Source organism: Macaca mulatta, chromosome 1 (genome assembly GCF_049350105.2).
Source record: "Macaca mulatta isolate MMU2019108-1 chromosome 1, T2T-MMU8v2.0, whole genome shotgun sequence".
NCBI lineage: Eukaryota > Metazoa > Chordata > Mammalia > Primates > Cercopithecidae > Macaca > Macaca mulatta.
In genome coordinates this window covers 197,958,720-197,981,386 of record NC_133406.1, presented here as the reverse complement: position 1 = coordinate 197,981,386, position 22,667 = coordinate 197,958,720, and the positions used below count along the sequence as shown (strand labels likewise).

The window sequence follows — 22,667 nt, the reverse complement described above, 5'->3', positions numbered from 1 at the left end:
TTATAAGCAATTGAGCCCATATCTCTGGCATTAAAGCCTGGATATAGAACCCCCATCAGAAGATAGGGTTCATTCATTCCTTTAAGGAGCTGGAGCTTGGGAGGAAGGAGCTACAACGTGCCTGGAAAATTTTCATTTCTGTAGTCTTAAACAGCATTTGATTGAGTGGAGCAGTCCGTACTTGAAAGCTTTTTTTTTCATTTTGATTTGTAATATTATCATCTCCTGCTTTTCTCTACTTCACTGACTGTACCTTTTCTGTGTCCTGATCCTCCTCTTCCTGACATCTACATTCTGAGGCCAAGTCTGTGGCCCTCTCCTTTTTATCTCTACTAAGTGGTCTAATCCATTCCCCAGGCTTTAAATGCTGTCCACACACTACTGACTCGCATACATACCTACAGCCCTCATCAGTCCCCAAGTTTCATGCACACTTGTTTGCCCAACAGCCTTACTTGCTGTCTCCACTTGACTTGTAGTCATTACAAATTTAATGTGTCCAAATCTAAACTCTTGAGTTCATCCCCAAAACCTGTTTCACCACCAGGCCTCTCTCTATCAGCACCTGTCTCACATTGTTGTAGCAGCCAAGAACCCAAGTCATTCTTGATTCTTCTTGTTCTCCTCATACCAGTCAGCAGTCCCAGCTCTGCCTTCAAAATGTATCCCAAATGTGACTGCTTCTCTTCACCTCACCCCTTTCCCCCTTAGTCCAAGCCACCAACATGTCCAGCCTGGACAATGCAGTAATCTCCTAACTTGTCTCCCTGCTTCCACAGAGATTGTCAACATCATCTTTTAAAACTACAAACCAGATTGCACCTCTGTTAAAAAAAAAAATCCCAGAGTTTCTCATTTCTTCCCTAGATTCTATGTGATCTGCCACTCTCAGGACTCAGCATGTTCCTGCTTTGCTGACCTTGCTGTTCTTCCCACACACCAAGCTCATTGCTGCTCATTGGCATTTGCTGTCTTATCTGTTTGGAGCATTGCCTCCAAGATCTTTGCAGGTTTGTGTCTTCTCATCCTTTAGGTCCTTGCTGAAATACCACTTCCCTGATTACCCTATCAGAAATACCAACCCTTCTCACATTAAAGTGGTTCTGATACTGCTTTGTTTTCCACAGCACTTAGCACAACCAGAAATGATGTGTGTTTTGCTTCTGTTTATAAGTTCTGTGATTATAAGTTCTGTGAGGACAGAGACTGTCTGTGTTGTTTACTGCTGTTTCTAGCATCTAAAATAGTGCCTGGCGCATGATAAATACTCTTAACAATGAATAAGTAAGTGGGCCAGGCATGGTAGCTCATGCCTGTCATCCCAGCACTTTGGGAGGCCAAGGCAGGCAGATCACTTGAGGTCAGGAGTTTGAGACCAGCCTGGCCACCATGGTGAAACCCCCATCTCTACTAAAAATATAAAAATTAGTCAAGTGTAGTGGCGGGCACCTGTAATGCTGGCTACTCAGGAGGCTGAGGTACAAGAATTGCTTGAACCTGGGAGGCGGAGGTTGCAATGAGCCAAGATTGCACCACTGCACTCCAGCCTGGGCGACACAGTGAGACTCCACCTCAAAAAAAAAAAGAATAAATCAAATAAATCAATGGATGGACATCTGTAGCTCTGTACCTATATCCTGCAAAGGATCCAAGTCAATGCAGTTAATAGAAGTATAATGTGAGCCACATGTGTGATCTAAATTTTTCCAGTAGCTACATGAAAAAGTAAAAAGTGAAATTAACTTTAAGAATACATTTTATCACAGGGTGCAGTGGCTCATGCCTATAATATCAGCAGTTTGGGACTCTGAGGCAGGAGGATCGCTTGAGCCTAAGAGTTCAAGACCAGCCTGGCCAACATAGGGAGATCTCATCTCTACAAAAAATACAAACATTAGCCAGGCATGGTGGCGTGTACCTGTGGTCCCAGCTTCTTGGGAGGCTGAGGTGGGAGGATTGCTTGAGCCCAGAAGGTCAAGGCTGCTTTGAGCTATGATCATGTCACTGCATTCCAACCTGAGTGACAGAGTGAGACCCTGTCTCAATAAATAAATAAAATATATTTTATCTAACCCAGCATATCCAAACTATTAGCATTTCAACAATTTACTAAAAAAAATTATTTTACATTCTTTTTTAAACTAAGTATTCAAACTTTGGTGTGTATTTTATACTTACAGCACATCTCAATTCGGACTAGCCACCTTTCAAGTGTTCAGTAGCCACTTGTGGCTGCTGGCTACCGTATTAGCACAAGTGTAAGTAGCCTAACTTACTGTTCCTGTTCTGTACTTCCTGTGAGATCCAGAATGAGGAAAGCTAGAAACTTCTGGTAGGGGGTATCTTTCTCAGCTACCCTGCTTCCTTCCCCTCTCCTGAAGGAAACTTTGGGGATGTCCAGGCTAATAGATATATGATCATATCCTTAGATTAATAATGCTAATAATTGAGCTTCTACTCTGTGCCAAGCATATAATCTCATTTAATTCTGACAACAATCCCATTTTACAGATTAGGAAACAGGTTCAGAAAAAGTAACTTGTTCACATTTATACATCTGGTAAGTGTTAGCGCTGGAATGTAAACTTGGTTTAAAGGTAAGCTGGTATAATCATTATGCTACAATTTTTAATTTGCCACTCTTTTTTTTTTTTTTTCGAGATGGAATCTCGCTTTGTCGCCCAGGCTAGAGTGCAGTGATGCAATCTCGGCTCACTGCAGCCTCCGCCTCCTGGGTTCAAGCAATTCTCCTGCCTCAGCCTCCCAAGTAGCTGGGACTACAGGCCTGCACCACCATGCCTGGCTAATTTTTTTTTTTTTTAATTTCTAGTAGAGGGGGGGTTTCACCATGTTGGCTAGGATGGTCTTGATCTGATCTCGTGATCTGCCTGCCTCAGCCTCCCAAAGTGCTGGGATTATAGGTGTGAGCCACCGCGCCAGGCTAATTTGCCACTTTAATGGGCCACATGGCAGGGAGCAATGAAGAGAAACACATAGATGATCAAAGGAAGCTGGCCTGACTCAGGCTGGGGTGTGTAGCACACCTTTTGTCGCCTCCACCCAGTTTCTCACACACCCTAGGTCTGACTTTGGTATCGCTGTTTTCAGGTCTCGGCTCCACTAATTATTAATGGTGTATTCTCCAGTAGAATCAGCTGTCTGATCCCCTATTTCCTCTTCTGTAGGATGGGAATGCTAACACTAACCTCAGGGTAGCAGGCAAGTTCCAGTGAGATGATGAGAATGTCTGTACAACATGTAGCCCAGTACTTGCTGCCTGGTGTTCCCCTCAGAACATGCTCGGTCTTACACTCCTCTTTCCCGGGCTGGCTGCAAGGAGAGGCAAAGTGTCACTTGACCTCCTAGCTCCCTTGCCCTTTTATATTCTCCTGTGGGGTCCTCACAGTGATCCCTGCTCTATTGTTGCTTCCGGTGGGCTGGTGAGGATGGGGCCGTATCTGAGAACTGGTGCCTGAAATCCTTACCCAATACCAAAAAGTTTCTTTGTGTAACACTCTGTCAGCCTAACTGCCAAAGATAGTCACCTCTGAGAAGCTCTTACGCCCTCCCTCTCGCCGCTCTCACCCCTGGGAGTCCATCTCACATGGGCTCCTGAGGGGGCTCCTTCTTCCCATCCCGTCTGTTGCTCATCTGCCTCCTGGCCCGCAGGATTGCAGATCCTTCCTCCGCAATGGCTGCCAGGTTAGTCTTCCTGAAACAACCTGACCATGTCACCTTCCTACTTAAAAACTTTTCTTCAGGAATTGAGTGCAAATTCCTTAGCTTGTCATTCATCCAAATAGTATTCCTATGTGCCTATGCCCTTCTTATAGGCACAGCGAACAGCAGCGAAGCAAACGTACAAGCAGCCCTGCCCGCGTGGAGCTTACCCTCTAGGGGCCCCGCAGAGGCTGGGCCCAGCATCCCAGCACAGCCTCGCCTCTCCAGCGCACTTCCCGCCCCACTCCAGGCCCACGCGCCGGGGCCGCTGTCTCCACCATGAAGCCTTCCCAGCCTCACTCAGGTAGAGAAGACGTCCCCTCCCCCGGGACTCCTCCATTCCCCGCCGCCCCTACTACAAGACCTGGGCTCCCCTGGAAACTGAGGCCCTTCTCCCTGACTACAGACCCGCAACCCCTCCCCTGCTCTGGGGATTGTGAGCTAAGAGCCAGGGTGGGAGCAAGAGGCTCTCCTCTTCAGGGCTGGCCCCCTGCACTGCACAGGAAACGGGGCAGGAGGGCGGACCCCCATCTCATGTAGGAATGCCTTGTCCCCAGGGTGAGCCCCCAGGTGAGCCTCCGCGGCCGCGTGGAAGGGACAAGAAGCGCCGCTGCCCGGGTGCTGTTGGCGAGCAGCCCAGCTCCATCTTCCCGGTGTGGTAGCGGCTGGAGCCAGGCCTGGGCAGCCTTGGGACAGCCAGAGTGGGCCAGGGGACCACGTCCCGTCCCCAGAGGCCGGGGACGGTTTCCAGCCTCCAGGAAAGGAGCGGGGACTGGGAGGGGAGAGGGTCTGGAACTGGCATGAGCGGCGTTGCCGTGTCTGCCACGCGTGTCACCTGCTGGAGAGTCCGCCTGGATGATTTCACTCCGCGGAGGCGCCGCCCCACCACTCAGAAACCTCAGAGCCATACTCAACTCTCCCCTCCTCTCCAGCCCCACTGTCACAGCCCTGCTTTTCTCCTCCTCACGTCCACGCTCCCCCCGCCCCGCCCCTCTCCCCCCTTCACCCCCTCCCGTCTCCTGGCCGGTTTCCTTTTCTGTAGTTTGTCCCCTCAAAGCCGCCCTGCGCTCCCTGCCCGTGTCTGACCAAGACTCTGCTCCCTTACTGAACAGCACAGTGCCCGCCACGGGCTGCCACTCAAGGTCACGTCTGCACGACCACCCCCTGCAGCCTACCTGCCAGTATTACCTCTGGTCACCCCTCTCTTCCAGGATCCAGGGATCCAGCCTCCTCATCGTGCTTCCGCACCTGCGGCTCATACCCTGGGCCAAGAATGCCCCTCCTAATTCTTTGTTCATCCTTAGAGACCCTGAAAAATGTCACCACAGGAGTGGAACCTTCCTCTGCCCCACCCCAGACTTAGTCTCTCCACAACAGCTGGCACATCCCCTTGTCCAACATTACACTTGTCCCTACACACAGCTGCCTCCTCTACCAGACTCTGAGTTGCTGGAGGGTGCAGCCTGGCTCTTGTTCTTCTCCCCATCCCCCCCGACACAAGGCCTGACAGAGCAGCCATCAGCAATAAATAAACAGCATTTTAAAAATGAGTAAGTAGAAGATCATAAGAACTGGGTAGTTGCTGGGTATGTGGAAGGGGCTGGACTGTTGGGCGTTCATCTGAGAAGGCTTCTTGGAGGCCACATTGGGCAGGGTTAGATGGGGGGTCAATAAATTTGGTGCAACCAGAGGGCCTCAGGGAAGCACCAGAGTGACCTGTGATGTTAATTTAACAAACACAGAACAACTTCTATTGTCAGGCCTCATACTGGGCACAGGGACCTCGGCCAGCACTCAAATTGCATCCCCTATAGGAACCCCAGGGTAGGCGGTGCCAAAACACTGCCAAAACAGAGTGCCAAGTATCACATGGTAAGCACAAGAAGATGAAACCATACAGATGAGGGACACCTAACATGCTCGGGGCGGGGTGGGGGATGTCAGAGGGGCTTCCCAAAGAGGAGCACTACCCAACCCAAGGCCAAAGAGAGGGTCTGAGAAGGGTGGGGAGGACTGAGAGGAAGCTGGGAGAGCTGAGCAGAGCTGGCATACCAAACACAGGAGTTGGACTCCATCCTGAGGGCATTCAAAAAGCTGGGGAGTGACCAGATCACCTGCAGTCTGGTGCTATGCCAAGCCTCAGCCCTCACCCCTCCTGGGAGCCTTCTCACCTCCTGGCAGGCTGAGCCCCTTTTCGGTGCTCCCTTAGTAGCCTGGTCGCCTCTTTTCTGTGCAGAGTTAGGTACTGTGGCTAAACTGTGTCCCTTGGTCTTAATCTTCTCTGTGTCCCAAGCACCAGGCACCACATCTTGCCCCTGGCCAAACATTTGCTGAATGAATGGCGGGTGGCTTCTTATTTCTGTTGTCTTCTATAGCCCTTATTCTCAGTTCCACATCCTTTCACGCCTGGGACTTGTGCATTCTGCTGCAAACAGCATTTAATTGGGAAAGAGGAGACCCAAATCAAATCCTGGCTCCACCATTTACTGGACAAGTCACTTAACTCTCCTGAAACCTCAGTTTCCCCATCTGTAAGATAAGGTACCACTATGAATAGAGTCTAAGTCTCCACATGTATGCAAAAGACTCGTTTCCTTGGATAGGTTGTAAACTCTGTGATGGCAGGGACCAAGGTTTCTACCAGCACCCAACTCAGGCACAGCATATAACCAATACAATGCTCAGTCCTATTGGTTGGTAGACAGCAGAGCACAGGGGAAAGAACACTTAAGGCAAAATTGTAAGTTTTGTTCTGCCACTTCTGGTGTGACCTTGAGCTAGGTTGTTCCCATCTCTTGAGTCTTCCTTGCTTTACCTGGAAAGTAGGGATTAGAACCCTTGCCTGACAGTGCTCACAGGGCCAGTGGAAATCCTAAATGTGAAAGTGGTTTGTGAATGGAGGAGATAACGAAAGAGATAATATAGTAGACAATTGACCATTAATTAAAAATTAACCAGCTGTGAAGTAGCACAGAGGCAGCAGCAATGCTTGACAGCTGGTAGACAGACCCTGGGCACCTGCTGACTCTGAGCAGCAGACACTGGGATGTTTGATCTTGCTGGGGTCAGCCCAGAGACCCAGGAGAGACCACTACAGCAGGTTCACGGGGAGGGAGTATGCAGCAAGTCCTTTGTCCCCTTCCCCTCCCAGATTTCCCTGGCTTGCATTGCTTCCTGTCGTAGGTTTGGAGGGACTCTGGCATAAGAAGGTCTTAGGAATCCCAATGGCTGTGGCCACGTAGCTACTGATCCCCTTTGGTGAGTGAGGCTGGCCCACTGAGGCAGTGAGCCCAGCAGTGCTGTCCTGATAAACTCTAGTCCCAAACTCCAAGTCAGCCCTCCCAGCTGCTGGCATCTTTGTGGCAGGTTAATGAGAAAGGACCACGGTTTGTCTCAGCTCTTGTCCAGACCAGATGGGCCTGGGGCTGAACAGAGGGGCTGGATGGAGGCAGAGCTGGAGGTGAGATTAATCCTCACCTCTGAAATGGGTGAGGATTAAATGAGAAGACAGATCTGGGAACACCTTGAAGCTTGTTTATTTTACTCAAGTGCAGGATCTATTTGTGGCTGATACATTTGCCCCAACCAGTGGGGCTTCTCAGTTTTGAGGAGGAATGGGGCTCTTTCTCCAAGAGACTCAGTTGCACAAGCAGATTATGTGTAAGGTGTACAAATGTGGTCTTAGAGTAAAAGCAGAGATAAGACAGGCTGTGAAGATGGGCAGGGCCAGCCAATTCCCTGTTGTGGGAGAGACTGGGAGAGACTGGGAGCGCTGTGAGACCTAGGCTGGACGGTGCCGCACACACAGGGAGGCTGCTGCTGTCTCGCAGACCTGGCCATCGAGCTCCCTCACTGCCACATCCCATATACCTCCTCCTGCTAAAATCTATGCTTCCAGCAGAAGAAACACCAGATTTAGAATCAGATGGGATTTGGTTCTACTTACTGTGTGACTTTGAGCAAATACCTTCCTTTCTTTTAACCGTAGTTTCCTCATTCATAAAATAAGGGAGAATTCTAGCACCATCTCCTGAGGTTGTCAGGCTCTGAGAAGGAGACACGGGAATGAGAACATGGTGAAACGATCTTTGTGAACTATTCAGTGTTGTACACATTCTTTTTTTTTTTTTTTTTTTGAGACAGAGTCTTGCTCTGTTGCCCAGGCTGGAGTGCAATGGCATAATCTCGGCTCACTGCAACCTCTGCCTCCCAGGTTCAAGCGATTCTCCTGCGTCAGCCTCCTGAGTAGCTGGAATTACAGGCATGCACCACCATACTCAGCTAATTTTTGTATTTTTAGTAGAGACGGGGTTTCAACATGTTGGCCAGGCTGGTCTCGAATTTCTGGCCTCAGGTGATCCACCTGCCTTGGCCTCCCAAAGTGCTGGGATTACAGGCATGAGCCACCGTGTCCGGCTACACATTCATTTTTAATCTGTCATCTCTTCCCTTGTGGGAAGTAGGCCTGCTGTTCTGATTGGGGCCTGTCAGAACCAGGACCTTAAGGCACCTCAGCTGCAGCCCTGTGCTTCAGGAGGAGTGAGCTTGGACTGTGGGACAACAGGGCTTCCTGGCACTTCTTCTCTCTCAGGCCAACCCTTGGTCAGTGACAAGGGCCCACCTCTCAGATGGGAGAAGGGCCCATATCCCCTGCATTCTGGGCCATGGGGCTCCAGGATGGTCGGCATATGGACTGGAGGGATGTCTGCGCTGCAGGGCAAAGGTGCAGCCAGAGAGGGAGTGGAAACTATGCTTGTGTTGGTTCACCCACTCTGCTATTGAGCTTTTCCAAGACGCTGGATCCTCAGCACCTTTGTCTTCACCTCCTGAGTCTCCTTCATCTACCTCCTGTCTCCCTTAGTCTAGTCCAGCCAGTGAAACTGAATGTAGGGAGGGTGCCATTTTGGGATGAGGTCTAGTGGAACAGGTCCCTGGGAGCCTCTTCTGGGACTCCTTGACCTTGGGAACCCTTTGCCCCTCTCTCTTGGTCCCCAGGTAAGGGTACCAGTTTCTTCCTGAGCCATGACCAGAGCCATTCCCAGATAAATGAGGTTTCCTGGAAGGATGTTACCAATGCCTTATCTCTGGCCAACATGGTCCTGGGGCTCTTCTCCATCATCTTCAGCTTCAGCAGGTAGGTCTGGGGCCCAGCAAGCTCTTAGCCAAGAGCTGGAGCCAATGGCATGAGGGAAGGAGAGGGAGAGTCTAGAGAGCAGGCACTGAGGCACAGGAATCCACAGTGTACCCGGGGAAAGTGCAGTGGCTTAGGAGTCAAAGGGCCAAGATCCCAGACTCAACTGTACCAGTTCATTCCAGCTGTGGCAGTCTAGAATGGTTTTTATGAGAAAGTCAAGAGATTCTGTTCTGGTGGCCTTTATACAATCTTTGGGTAGGCCACAGTTCATATTTTCTAATTCTTAGATCATACGACCTGGCAGACTATTTGAAATTAGCACTGTTCTGGAAGGTCCGAGACATGCATATGTTCCCCTAAAACGTTGTAAGCAAATTCTATTTCTGTAAGTTGAATCCCATTTCGATGTTTTCGGGATATCAGTCCTTTAAAGATAAATCCTTTATGATGCAGGTAACGTCCTCCTAATCTACTCGATTGTCTATAACCATCAGCAAGTGACTTCTCTTTGGATTTGTTTCTCATCCATAAGATAAGATGACTTTACCTGATGATGTTTAAGCTCCCTTGCAGCTGGAAATTTTTGTGATTCTCTAAAATCTTGGTTTTTCGAGTATAATAAAGTAGGGCACACCTACAGCAGAAAATCTCTTTTTTAAAGAAACTTTTTTTTTTTTTTTTTAGAGATGAGGTCTCACTATATTGCCCAGGCTGGTCTCAAACACCTGGGCTCAAGTGATCCACCTGCCTAGGCCTCCCAAAGTGCTGGGATTACAAACGTGAGCCACTGTGCCCAGCCCAGAAAACTTCTATCTTCTTAGTTCAGCCTAATTATCTGGGAGTGTTGTTTTTTTGCCATAATGGTGCCCTGAGTATTTTTATTTAGCTTCAGTCCCCTTTAGATACATAGGACTGGGTCTAAACAAAGGAAATGCTGTGGTTGTTTGGAGACAGCTGAGGTCTAGGTCAGGCCCTTTGCTTCTCCTGGGCTGCCTAAGCATTGCAATCCGGGTGCAGACTTGAGAATGGGCCTCTCAGGGCAGGTTTGCTTGGAGCTGTGGTGGCAGCTTTTAGAGGGACCTGGGGACAGGTGCTGGATGGAGGCACAGAATCAAGAATGTGGGATCTGAAAGAGCTCATGGAAATAATTTAAAGCATCAAAAGACATGAGACAAAAACTAATAGAACTGCAAGGACAGTTGATGGGTCCACTATCAAGGTTGGAGATTTCCACACCCCTCTATCAGAAACTGACAGATCCAGCAGGCAGAAAATCAGCAAAGACATAGTTGAAGTCAGCAACACCATTGGTCACCTGGATAAAATGGACATCTATAGAGTACTTCATCCAACCATGCAGAGTACACATTCTTCTCCAGCTCACTTGGACAGATCACATTCTGGGCCATAAAACATACCTTAACAAATTTAAAAGAAGCATACTCTCAGCCCACATGGAAATGAACTAGAAGTCAGTAACAGAAAGACAGCTGAAAAATCCTGAAATATATGAAGATTAAACAACACACTTCTAAATGACACATGGATAAAAGAAGAAGTCTCACGAAACATTAAAAATGTTTTGAACTAAAAAAATGAAAACACGATTTATCAAAACTTATAGGATGCAGGGAAAGCAGTGCTTTGCTTTGAGGGAAATTTATTTCATTGAATGCATATATTCAAAAAAGAAAGATTTAAAATCCATAATTTAAGCTTTAACCTTAGGAAACTAGAAAAAGAAAAGCAAATCCAAAGTAAGCATAAAAAGTAAAAAGTAAAAATTAGGCCGGGTGCAGTGGCTCATGCCTGTAGTTCCAGCACTTTGGGAAGCTGAAGCACGTGGATGACTTGAGGTCAGGAGTTCAAGACCAGCCTGGCCAACATGGTGAAACACCATCTCTACTAAAAATACAAAAATTAGCCGGGTGTGGTGGCACATACCTGTAATCCCAGCTACTTGGGAGGCTGAGGCAGGAGAATCACTCGAACCTGGGAGGCAGAGGTTGCAGTGAGCGGAGATCGCACCACTGCATTCCAGCCTGGGCAGCAGAGGGACTCCATCTCAAAAAATAAAATAAAAATTAGAGTGGCAATCAAAGAAATTGAAAACAAGAAATTAATAGAGAAAAATCAATGAAACCAAAAGCTGGTTCTTTGAGATCAATAAAATCGATAAACCTCTAGCCAAGCTAACCAAGTTAAAAAAATGAAAAGACAGAAATTACCAATATCAGAAATAAAACAAGGGTCATTACTACTGATTCCACAGACATTAAAAATATAATAAAGGAATGCTATGAACAAGCCTCTGCCCACAAATTTGATATCGTAGCTGAAAATAATCAATCCCTTAAAAGACATAAGTTGCCAGGCGCAGTGGCTCACGCCTGTAATCGCAGCACTTTAGGAGACCGAGGCGGGTGGATCATGAGGTCAGGAGATCGAGGCCATCCTGACTAACATGGTGAAACCCTGTCTCTACTAAAAATACAAAAAAATTAGCCGGGCGTGGTGGCGGGCACCTGTAGTCCCAGCTATTTGGGAGGCTGAGGCAAGAGAATGGCGTGAACCCTGGATGCAGAGCTTGCAGTGAGCCGAGATCGCACCCCTGCATCCAGGCTGGGCAACAGAGCTAGACTCTGTCTCAAAAAAAAAAAAAAAAAAAAAAAAGACATAAGTTACCAAAACTCACACAAGGAGAAACAGGTCATCTGAATAGGTTTGTATCTATTAAACAAATCATTTAGCACACACTCCTCATTTTACAGATGGGGGAACAAGCCTAGAGATGGGGTAGTGATTTAGCTAATAATTCATAGAGAGATGGTGGCAGAGGCTGGGCTAGAACCTAGGTCCCCTGTGCCATCAAAAATGCCTGGAAGTTAGAGTTGGAAGGGATCTCAGTGATGTTCTAGGGGGTTTGGGGCACCTCTTTAAGACTGTAGATTGAGTTTGTGAGGGATGTAGGCGTGTATGTGTGCATGTGTGGTGTGAAAAGCAGCATATATCAGAAAGGATGTGAGTGTGGGGGACATGAAGGGATGTGTGTGTGTGTGCAAGTGTGGGAGGTATGTAGGAAGTATATTAGTGTATACTAATATACTAATGGGGGGTGGGGGAGAGTCTCCAGTGGAGACTGCGAAAGTGCTTCCCCATTCGGGCTTGCTGGCCTGCACTTTAGGAAACGCCACTATGCCTCCTGGATGCTCCTGGTCAGCTTCCTGTTGGACATGGCAGTCAGGGCAATGACCAGCCACATCAACATCTGCTCCAAATGGGGTGAGTTCAGGCCCCAGGCCCCTAATCCTTGTCCCCAGTAGCATCCATCTGGGGTCACCCCTTCGTCCATCCTCTAACATCCCGCAGGCCTTCCTCAGGCATCCACCCCTGTTCACACCCCCCCGAGAGCAGCAGCAGCAGCCCTGGAGCAGGAGTTCGAGAGCCCCGCAGTCCAGCTCCAGCTCCTCTGCTGGCTCACTTACTGACCTTTGGGCAGTCCTTGTCCTGGCTTTCAGTTTTCTCATCTGCCCTGCTTCCCTGTTCTGGACCCATCCAGGTATTGGAGTGGAAGTGGGTAGGGGTGGGGTGAGAGGAGGTTGGCAGAGAGGAGATGAAAATTAAACCAGCAGAGCAGCTGGTTTAAAATACAGTAAAATGCTTCCATGTAAGATTTAGCTTGAAAAAAGTCCCATAGCTTATCAGTTTGTATCTGATTGTAGCCCAACCCTTGCATGTTAAAGGATAGGAAAACTAAGATCTGAGAGGGAAATACTTGCCCAGGGCCACTGGCCAGCACAAGGCAGAGCCAGGAGGAAATCCTGGTCTTTGATCTACAGACTGCCCCCCAGGGGAGCAGCTGTTGCTTTCTGGGACCTCAGGACCCCTCTTGTCACTACCCCAGCTCCCCTACTAGAGGGGGACTAAGGTGCAAGACATGGGAGTATAAGTTCTTCTAACTTTGGGCCCTCTGGGGCAGGAGCTGAGCTGAATGACTTTGCCGTCTTCACCACCTTCGGCCTGGCCTCTGCTCTGCTCCTAGGCGTGGATGGACTTCTGAGTGGGATCCTGGCCATCATCTATGTGTCAGCTGCTTCTTTCCACTTGTGCTTTTATTCACCTGGTGAGTGGAACCAAGGTTGCCTTAGAACAGAGGGCAGGGGAGCACAGAACTGGCATCTGTCAGATGCCAGAAGCCTGGGGTGCAGTTACTGACTCCTTTTTTGGAGCTCCTCTTCCTTCCTCCTTGCATGCCCCATGCCTCATGCTCATTGAAGGCTGCAGGCTGCATTGGCAGAGCCCTGGGCTGGGAGGCAAGGGCTTTTGTTTCTTGGAGCAGCTGTACCTCTTTCTCAATGCATGACCTGTGACATTTGGATGGAGCACACTGATTCTTGGACTAGAACTGGAGGTATATTCTAGTTCCTGAAAACAGATGGAGAAACCATGCTCCAGTGAGAGAAATTATCTTGCCTAAGGTCACAAAGTGAGGGAGAGCAGATACAGCACAGGACTTAGACTAGCAGGTCTCAAAGCAGAGACTTCCTAGGAGCCAGGGCACACCCTGGTCCTAGCTGGCTGTCTGCTTTCCCTTGGAAACCCAATGTAAAACCCATGCATCATCTTTGTGAATAAATGATTTTCAGCCTGCCACTGCCTTTGGGTTTAAGGGAATATTGTATCCTGGGTAGGGGAATACCCAAAGAGAGAGGGGCCTGCTTCATTTTGGTATCTTTAGAGCAGAGGGAAGCAGCTAATCTCCAGTGTTCTTCCCGGCAGGAGTCCCCTCCACATACAAGGGTCTACCCTGCCCCTATGCTTCCTGCATCTTGGCTTCCACCTCTCTTCTGACCAAAGGCAACAGGTTCATCCTCTGCTGCATGGCCTCACTCATGATTCTCTTCATGATGGACCAGAGCTACTATCCATATGACAAAATCCTGGAGTCTGAGAACTGGAAAAAATTGGTTTATATGGGAGGTGAGTGAAAATGTCACTATGGCCCGTTTGTTATCACTGTTGCTTATTGCCACTGTACCTCACCCCAGCATTTTTCTATCTCCCTTGTTCGGCTTTATTTTTCCCCATAGAACTGATGATCATCTGACATACTTACTAGTTTTCTTATTGTCTATAAACACTAAACCAACCCCCCAATAGAGGACTCTCTTTTATTCATGCTATTAATATAATCCCCAGTGCCTAGAAGTGTGTCAATCACATGGTAGGTGCTCAGTATCTATTTGCTAAATGTTAATAAGTTCAAAAGAGATTTAGGAAGCACCCCCCGTGTGCCAGGTACTGGAAATCAAATTGGTAAACTAGGCAAACAGTCCCTGCCTCTGAATCTAGAGCCTGATCACAGGGGAGACAGATACCAAACAAATGATGGCAGAAATAACTAGAAACATAGAGTTTTACTGTATGTATTACGCAAGTGCATGGTGCTCTGAGAGAGTGTCAGAGGGTGACCTACTTCAGGCTGGGATGATCTGAAGGGAAGGAAAGGATCCTTAAGCAGGTGTCATTTAAGTGAGACCTACAAGAGGAGTGGCCAGGTGGGGATGGGGAGGTTCAGGAGGTTCTGGAAGAGGAACAGTTGTGATGGCTTTGAGGCCACAGGGGCTGGACACATTAGTGGAGCAATGTGGCTGAAACTTGCTGAGATAGCCAGTGACAAAGACTGAGGCCATGAGGTGAGCAGACCTGGCAGGATTTGGGATTTAAGACCAAAGGCAAATGAGGAGCTTCTAAAGGGATTTATGCAGGGAACTGGCATGGCTGGAGCAGCAGTTTTCAATGATCACTTTGACTGCAATGTGGAGAATAGATTGTAGGCCTGAGAATGTAAGTAGGAAAACAAACTTTTTGTTCAGATGAGAGGTGATGGTGGCAGTGGAGATAAAGAGAAGTGAATGGATTTGAGATAAATGTTGGAAATAGAATTGACATTGAGGAAGGAGGAGGAGACATGGATGACTCTTAGGGTTGGGGTTGAAGTAACTGAGCACTGGGTTCCAGGCCCTGAGTTCCTGGTCACACTGGCACCTTGCAGAAGTCTCCCTAGAGCTTCCCCTGATTTAGGGCTTCCTTCAAGGAATATCAGCTTTTCTTCTCTTAAAATGTGCTCCTGTAAACAAGACAAACATCTATGGGGATACAGAGTTCCTTCCTTTATTCCCGTGTGAGTCCACTCTAGTTTATAGGGTCTTCGGTTTCATCCTGACCTTTCTCTTAAGGTTTATACCTTTTGTAACATTAGCACCAACAGCCCTATCCAAGTTCCAGGAGCTGGCTCCTCCTATGCCTTAGGTGGCAGAGGCAGAACAGTGGTGAGAAGCTTCTGGGTTTGGAAGCTTCTCAGGAAGACCTGAGCCCAAGCTCTAACTCTAGCACATATTAGTTGTATGAACTTGGGCTAATACCTCACTGTTTTGAGCTCAATTTTCTTCATCTGTAAAACGAAGCCACTAATCCCTACTTTGCAGGATTACTGAGATTAAATGAGATAATAAATATAAATCCTTTGGTACAGATGTGTCCATTTCTAGCCTCGTTCTTCTCCTCCACCTCCCCTTCTCCTATCTCATAACAGTAGTATTTCTTAGTGTTCTTCACTCCTGTGGATACTACTGATCCCCCTTGTCTCAAAGTAAACCACATACTTGGCCTCAGCCTTCCTCAGATTGTCCTGCTGTGTGAGTAAAGGAGGAAACTGCACCTTACAGATTTTGACAACAGTTAATACCAGAGCCCTACTGGGTAGATTTCAAAATGGCTGCTGTGGACATTCCTTTTATTTGGAGTGCAGCCAGTCGCCTTCTTAGACTGAGGTCCCTTCTACCCCACAGAGCTTCGTACGTCTGAGAACTGGCCTGTGACCAGCACTCTGAGACCTTAGGATATACTTTTTTTTTTTTTTTTTTTTTTTTTTTTACAGAGAGTACCCCAGTATCATATATATATGGTAGAGACGGGGTCTCACTCTTTTGTCCAGGCTGATCTCAAATTCCTGGACTCAAGCAATCCTCCTGCCTTGGCCGCCCAAAGTGCTGAGATTACAGGCATGAGCCAATGCACTGGGCAGGTACTTTCCAAGACAACTCTGGTTTTCACGATTGTCTTTTTGCCTCAACAGATCAATGACTATTCTTGAAATGCAGTATTCCAAAATGCCCATGCGTATCGTTAACTGCTTCTTACTCCTAGAAGCGGCCTTCTATCAGATCATATGTTCTGATTTCTCTTACAGGATACATGGTGATCATTCCCATGGAAATACCATTGGCTCATACTCTCTTTGTCCTCTTTTTGAGCTCCCTGAGGCAGTGTGTCTAGTTTTTAAGAGTCAAACAGAAGTGGGTTTGAATCAGGACCTTGCATGGGTTACTTCTGTTTCTTCTTATGAAAAACAGACTTAGTTCTAAACCATGGGATTACTGTGAAGTGTAAATGAAAAAAATATACGTATCTAGCAGAATGTCTAGTGCAAAATAGATATTCCACAAACATGAGTGCTCTTTTGTCTTTTGGTGGCGAATCTGAGAGGCAAATTGTGTTGGGAGTCCCCAAGACCACCTCTGAGAAGACTCACAGGACTCAGCTTGTTGTTGTACTCATGGCTAAGATTGATTTCCGCAAAAGGATACAAAGCAAACTCAGCAAAGGGAAAAGGTGCATGGGACAAAGTTCAGGGGAAACCAGGTGCAAGCTTCAGAGAGTCCGCTCCCAGTAGAGTCACACGAGATGCACTTAATTCCTCAGCACTGAATTGTGATAATACAATAAAGTGTTGTCTACCAGGGAAACTGATCAGAGACTCACTGCCCAAGATTTTACTGGGGGATGGTCACGTCAGCACCCTGTGCCTACCACATATGAAAATTCCAGACTCCCAGAAGGAAAGCAGGTGTTACCACTGTGCTTATATGGACAGTCCAGGAACAGTGAGACACTCTTATCAGTTGGGGAAAGTTTTATGTTGGTCTGGGGAACTGTTTACTATTCAAGTTTCCAGCCATCAGCCAAGGGCCAGCCTTGCAAGAAGGCCTTTCTGAGGATAGCAGTCTCGGGCCTGCATGTAAACTCTTTTCTGCATACATACCATATTGCATTGGTCATTATCACATGTTAAATTTCAAACAATGAGGAAGTTTTTTTTTCCTGACAAGAGTTTTTCGGTTTTTATCTTGTTTTGTTTTGTTTTCCCTAACCAAGGCAATTCAGATTTATTCTTGGCTGGAACTTCTGATGTGAATTTGACACAATGGAACCTGAGACTGCATTGGGCTATACTTCTCTAGTTACTTACCTATCTCTATTAAACTGAACTTGAAGACAGGGCTCCTGTCTCTTTTTGTTTCTTAGGCACTGTGGGTGAAAAATAAAGAATGGGAGGGTGGGGACGGGAGAGCAGAGGGTAGAAAGCATAGAAGACAGCTTTCTAGAAATTGAGTGTCTGCACTTTTTCTTCTTCCAGGTGTCATCATGCTGTTTTTCTCCCCACTGTCTCTGTCTGCTTTTTACTGCCTGATGTGGTCGCTCTCATACATCTTCTTTCCAGATGCTCTGTGGGGCAAGGCAGCCTGTGTTTCGCCACAGCGCTGAGGAAGCTAAGCAGCTCTACCAGCTCCTGCCGGCCTCTGTGGGGTTTGTGTCAGCATATCGGGTCAAGCCTTGTGTAGCTGCACTAAAGCTTTGCGTATACCTGTGTTGTCCTATACTAGATATATGGTATGTCTCTTGCCGTGAAGTGAGAAACCCAAAGTAGGGTCAGTGACCTTCCCTTCTTTCTGTTTATTCAGGGTTCTGACTCCCTTGGGGACAATACTTGTTTATGTCATGTAGAACAGAATATCCCCCCGCCTCAAGCTCAATGTGGGCTGGGTTTGAGTTCCAGCTCCGCTACCAACGGGGTGACTGTGTTACTAAGGTCTACCCCTTGGAAAGGAGTGACAGCCTTCAGAACTGGTATTGGCCTTGGCCTCAGCCCTGCCTGGTGGGACTTCCTGAAGCATTTCTTACTCTTGCAGACTCTGGCTCTGAGAGTAGAGCTAATCACAGGACTCTCTTGTTGCCCAGTTTGAATGTGTGTAGGATTTTGTAACTTAAACATTCTGTATTTTAATAGTTCAAAGCTGCTGCCTTTTGCTTTGTTTAGCAATTAGATACATTGGGCATCATCTGGCTTGCAGGATCTCGTGTGGATTTTCTTTCCTACGCTAGAAACTACTAAATTCTAGCAATTCAGATGCCACTTCATATTCTAAAATCCAAATCAAATAGAAATAAACAGTACTGTATGGCAAAGTTGTACCTCACCGAGAACTTAGGTCCACTGAACCCCCAGTGTAGACAGACATTCCACCTCCCAGAGGGTGGAAAAAAGGATTGATGGCTGGTTCTGCTCCACCCTCAGAGACTGTGCTGGAACACCTTCTACTCTGGATATAACTTTTTTAAGTTTCCAGAACAATGCATGTGGTAAATATACATCTATTCTCAAATTAGATGTTTAAAAATAAAAACCCAAAGTAAGATTTGGCTGTAACAGAATAGATAGTGCCTTCCTGTTAAATCATTCATATGTTCCTAGTTAGATGGATTTGCCTGTGCTCCATGACTTTATGTCTCCTTCAGTTTAGGTTTTGTATTTTTGCTATCTGCCATAGTGCCTGACACTCAGAAATGTTCACTTTGTATATGAATTGATTTAGTTGTGGATTCTAGTAAGTTACATACAAGGTTACTATAATGTGGTAAGAATTTTACAAATATACACGGGCTTAGACATCTCAATACAATGTCCTTCAATGCTGTACATTCATTTCAATCTGATGCTCCCCTTAATCAAAGCATTTTAGGAACTCCAGTTTGAAAATGGTCTTCACATAAATTCTTAAGGACCAAGCAGCTGTAACAATGCCTGAATAAACAGGTGCTCAACAACACCAAAAAGCGAAAAACATGTTTTATTCTGAACTGACTAAATTCTTTCCAAAAACCTAACATTTGAGATTAGCCAATTATGTTCTATTCTTAAATCAAATTAGGTATCATATTTGAATTCAAACGACTTGTGGCTGCTTCTAAAATTTGAAACTATGTTGAAAGGAAGAAGATGCAATTCTGAAAGAGAATTTCCATGTCCATTTTAAGTGAAGCAGCAGAGTTAAATACACAGACCCCCAGGAGGACAGCTTTGAAAAGTAAAATACCCATTTGGATGTGTAAATTATGGCTTGATTGTAACAGCAATAATTCATACTTAATTACCTCCAGTTTTTGTGTAGGTTAATGACACTAGGATAGTTATAGGTCAGCTGACAGCTGGTTAACAGAGGGATCTATACTTCCTTGCACCTCTCTGAGAGTATGGTTATACTTCCATATGGGCTTCAGGGTGTCAGATACTAAGGCTACTCATTCAATGCCTTCACTTCCTCAGACAGTGGTTTTCTAAAACAGAATGTCTCTTCTTGGGCTTCCTCTTAGGAACAAGGGAGAAGGCCGAGACTTTAAAATCCACACTTCTCAAATGAATACATGAAGCCAGCAGGGTTTAGGCAGTTCTCTTTGTCCTAAACTTGAGAGTGTAGATCTCCCTCCTGGTCAGCTTCTAGTCCCTTCTTCCTAACCTGAAGTCCTACTCCTGTGTCTGATAAGCAGAATCAAGTGACTGAGAATTCTGCTACTCTTTTAGCCCTGTGACCTTGAATAAAACGTTTAATCTCTCTAAGCCTATTTTCTTATCTGTAAAATGGAGGATTTACTTCCTTTCAGGGTTCTTTTGTGGATTGAACAACCGTATGTTTTATGTGGATGAACGTAAAACACCTAGAATAATGAATGACATATAAAATATGTTAAATAAATGTTAGATGGCTTTCTGTCCCCTCTAGCCTTCTTCTCTTCCCATATATACATATTTCAATTTATAATAGTAGTAATAGTTAACATTTACTATGTACAGTAAATGTATAACGTTTACTATATTATACCATATAACTTACTATATGTCAGGAACCATTCCTTGAATTTTACTATTTTACATAATCCCCTAAACAATCCAATGAGGTAGGTGACCACAGGTTTTAGGTCAGCAGTTCTAAGTGTGGTCTGTGGATCCCTAGGGTTCCTGAGACCCTTTCAGGGTCAAAACTGTTTTTTTTTTTTTTTTTTTTTGAGATGGGAGTTTCACTCTGTTACCCAGGTTGGAGTGCAGTGGCATGAGCTCAGTTCACTGCAAGCTCCGCCTCCCAGGTTCACGCCATTCTCCTGCCTCAGCCTCCCAGGTAGCTAGGACTACAGGTGCCCACCACCACGCCCGGAATTTTTTTTTTTTTTTTTTTGTATTTTTAGTAGAGATGGGGTTTCACCGTATTAGCCAAGATGGTCTCAATCTCCTGACCTTGTGATCCACCCGGCCTCCCAAAGTACTGGGATTACAGGCGTGAGCCACCGTGTTTTCTTAATCCTAAAACTGGGACTAAAATGTCACTCTGTTGACATTTTTGCCAATGGAGCAAAGCAATGGTGTGCAACATGCCCAGCATTCTGGTTTGGATCAAGGGAGTGGTCCTAAACGGTACTGCTAGTTACTGTACTTTTCACTGCTGCAGGCTCACAGTAAAAAACAAAAAACTCAAGAATGTCATGATGACTAGTAAAAAGTATTAATTTTATTAAACTTTTACCCTTGAGTAAATTTTTTTTTTTTTTTTTTTTTTTTTGAGGCGGAGTTTGCTCTTGTCACGCAGGCTGGAGTGCAATGATGTGATCTTGGCTCACTGCAACCTCTGCCTCCTGGGTTCAAGTGATTCTCCTGCCTCACCCTCCCAAGTAGCTGGGATTACAGGCACCTGCCACCACACCCCGCTAATTTTTTGTATTTTTAGTAGAGACTGGGTTTTACCATGCTGATCAGGCTGGTCTTGAACTCCTGACCTCAGGTGATCCACCTGCCTTGGCCTCCCAAAGTGCCGGGATTACAGGTGTGAGCCACCGCGCCTGGCCGAGTACACATCTTTTTAATATTCTGTGGAATGAAATGGAAAGCACACATAGAACATTCCTGCTGCATACTGCAGTGATGATGTTTTTCTGGAGGAAAAGCACTGCTTTGAGTTTGAGCTGAACTCGCTTCTTATGAAACACCAAAGGACAATTGACAAACTGGGGTTGCTCAGACTTGTCTTTCTGAAAATATAAAGGGAGACAGCCTGTTGCTTCAAGAAATAGTTTTTGTTGCCAAGGACAAAATTTTAACTTCCAAGTGAAAAGCAGAATTTTAGAAAACTTGTATCCAAACTCCGTCACTGGGCATTTGACACTTTTCCAATACTCAAGACTTTTCTGGTGAGATCAGTGTGGATATTAATGAATAAATATTTCTGATGTTGTGTAATGCTGCAGTAACATTTAGAAAATTCGCATACCTCAGCGAACCAATATTTTCTAAATGATCAGTGCATGATGTTACAACATCATGCATGGGTGAAAGATCTGTTCATAGGGAAAGATTCAAAGACCAAAGGATTTTAATGTAACAGAGTACAAAAAGATCACTAACATGTTATCAGATTCTACATTGCAACTAACCTTTAAGAAACCACCACTCGCTGAGTTTTGGTATAGTAGTAAAGCTTATCTGCAATGATCATAAAAGGCTATTAAAATACCCCTCCCTTTTCTAACTACATATCAATATGAGGCCACATTTTCTTCATATATTTCAACTAAAACAAGATGAGAATCCAGTATACAGAAGCAGGTATGAGAATTCAGCTTTTTTCCATTATGCTGGATATTAGAGATTTGCAAAAATGTGAAACAATGCCACTCTTCTCACTAAATGATTATTTTTGAAATTTTTTTCACAAAAATGTTATTTATGTTATCCTATAAGGGTTATCACTTTTAAATGAATTAGTAAATATTTTTTAAACTTTTAATTTCTAATAAAGCAAATATGATCTATACAACAAGTTTTAGCATATAAAAAAGCCCTGAGACCAAAAAACTTAAGAATTATTGACTTAGGGGCCAGGCACAGTGGCTCATGCCTGTAATCCCAGCACTTTGGGAGGTTGAAGTGGGCGGATCACTTGAGGTCAGGAGTTCGAGACCAGCCTGACCAATATAGTGAAACCCTATCTCTATTAAAAATACAAAAATTAATCAGGCATGGTGGCGGGTGCCTGTAATCCCAGCTGCTCATGAGGCTGAGGCAGGAGAATTGCTTGAACGCAGAAGGCAGAGCCGAGATAGTCACTGCACTCTAGCCTGGGTGACAGAGCAAGACTCTGTCTCATTTAAAAAAAAAAAATCATTGACTTAGGGAGATTAACACTTGCCTACACAATCACCAACTAGTGGATCTTAGCGTCAAACCCAGGCAGCTTGACTTCCAAAGTCAATCTTGTCATTATTGGTTTTAGATGTAAGGCTTCAAAAATATCTCTGTACCTCTGAGAAATTGGGGAGGGACCACATCAGGATGAAGGAATTCTGGGCAGGTAAGCAGAGATGATGTGTTCCTAGTTTTCTTTGACTATGTTTATAACACCCTTAGCATTCAATGTTATTCCAATTATGGACACAGTGACTTCTGGACCCCTTACCCTGGTATTTCTTAGCAGTAGAAAATAAATCTTTTTCTTTCTAAAATGTGAATAAAAGGCCAGGTATGGTGGCTTATGCCTATAATCCCAGCATTTGGGAGGCCGGGAGTTTAAGACCAGCCTAGGCAATGTGGCGAGTCCCCATCTTTACAAAAATATTTTAAAAAATTAGCTGGGTGTGGTGGTACACA

At 45.8% G+C, this 22,667-nt stretch overlaps 1 protein-coding gene across 2 annotated transcripts; it reads left to right on the top strand.

The window, feature by feature from the left end:
• The first annotated feature begins 1,521 nt into the window (after positions 1-1,521).
• TMEM269 (transmembrane protein 269) lies at positions 1,522-19,592 on the top strand. Of its 2 annotated transcripts, none has more exons than XM_077961072.1 (6): positions 1,522-1,797; positions 8,075-8,854; positions 12,039-12,136; positions 12,834-12,977; positions 13,634-13,834; positions 17,334-19,592. In XM_077961072.1, the coding sequence occupies exons 2-6, from the start codon at positions 8,814-8,816 to the stop codon at positions 17,459-17,461; spliced, it is 612 nt and encodes a 203-aa protein (XP_077817198.1). In that variant the 5' UTR covers positions 1,522-1,797; positions 8,075-8,813; the 3' UTR covers positions 17,462-19,592. The 2 variants fall into 2 exon arrangements, with proteins under 2 accessions (XP_077817198.1, XP_077817207.1); XM_077961081.1 differs by lacking the exon at positions 1,522-1,797 and adding an exon at positions 3,834-4,024 and having other exon boundaries at positions 8,716-8,854; positions 12,897-12,977; positions 13,712-13,834.
• The last annotated feature ends 3,075 nt before the right edge of the window (positions 19,593-22,667 follow it).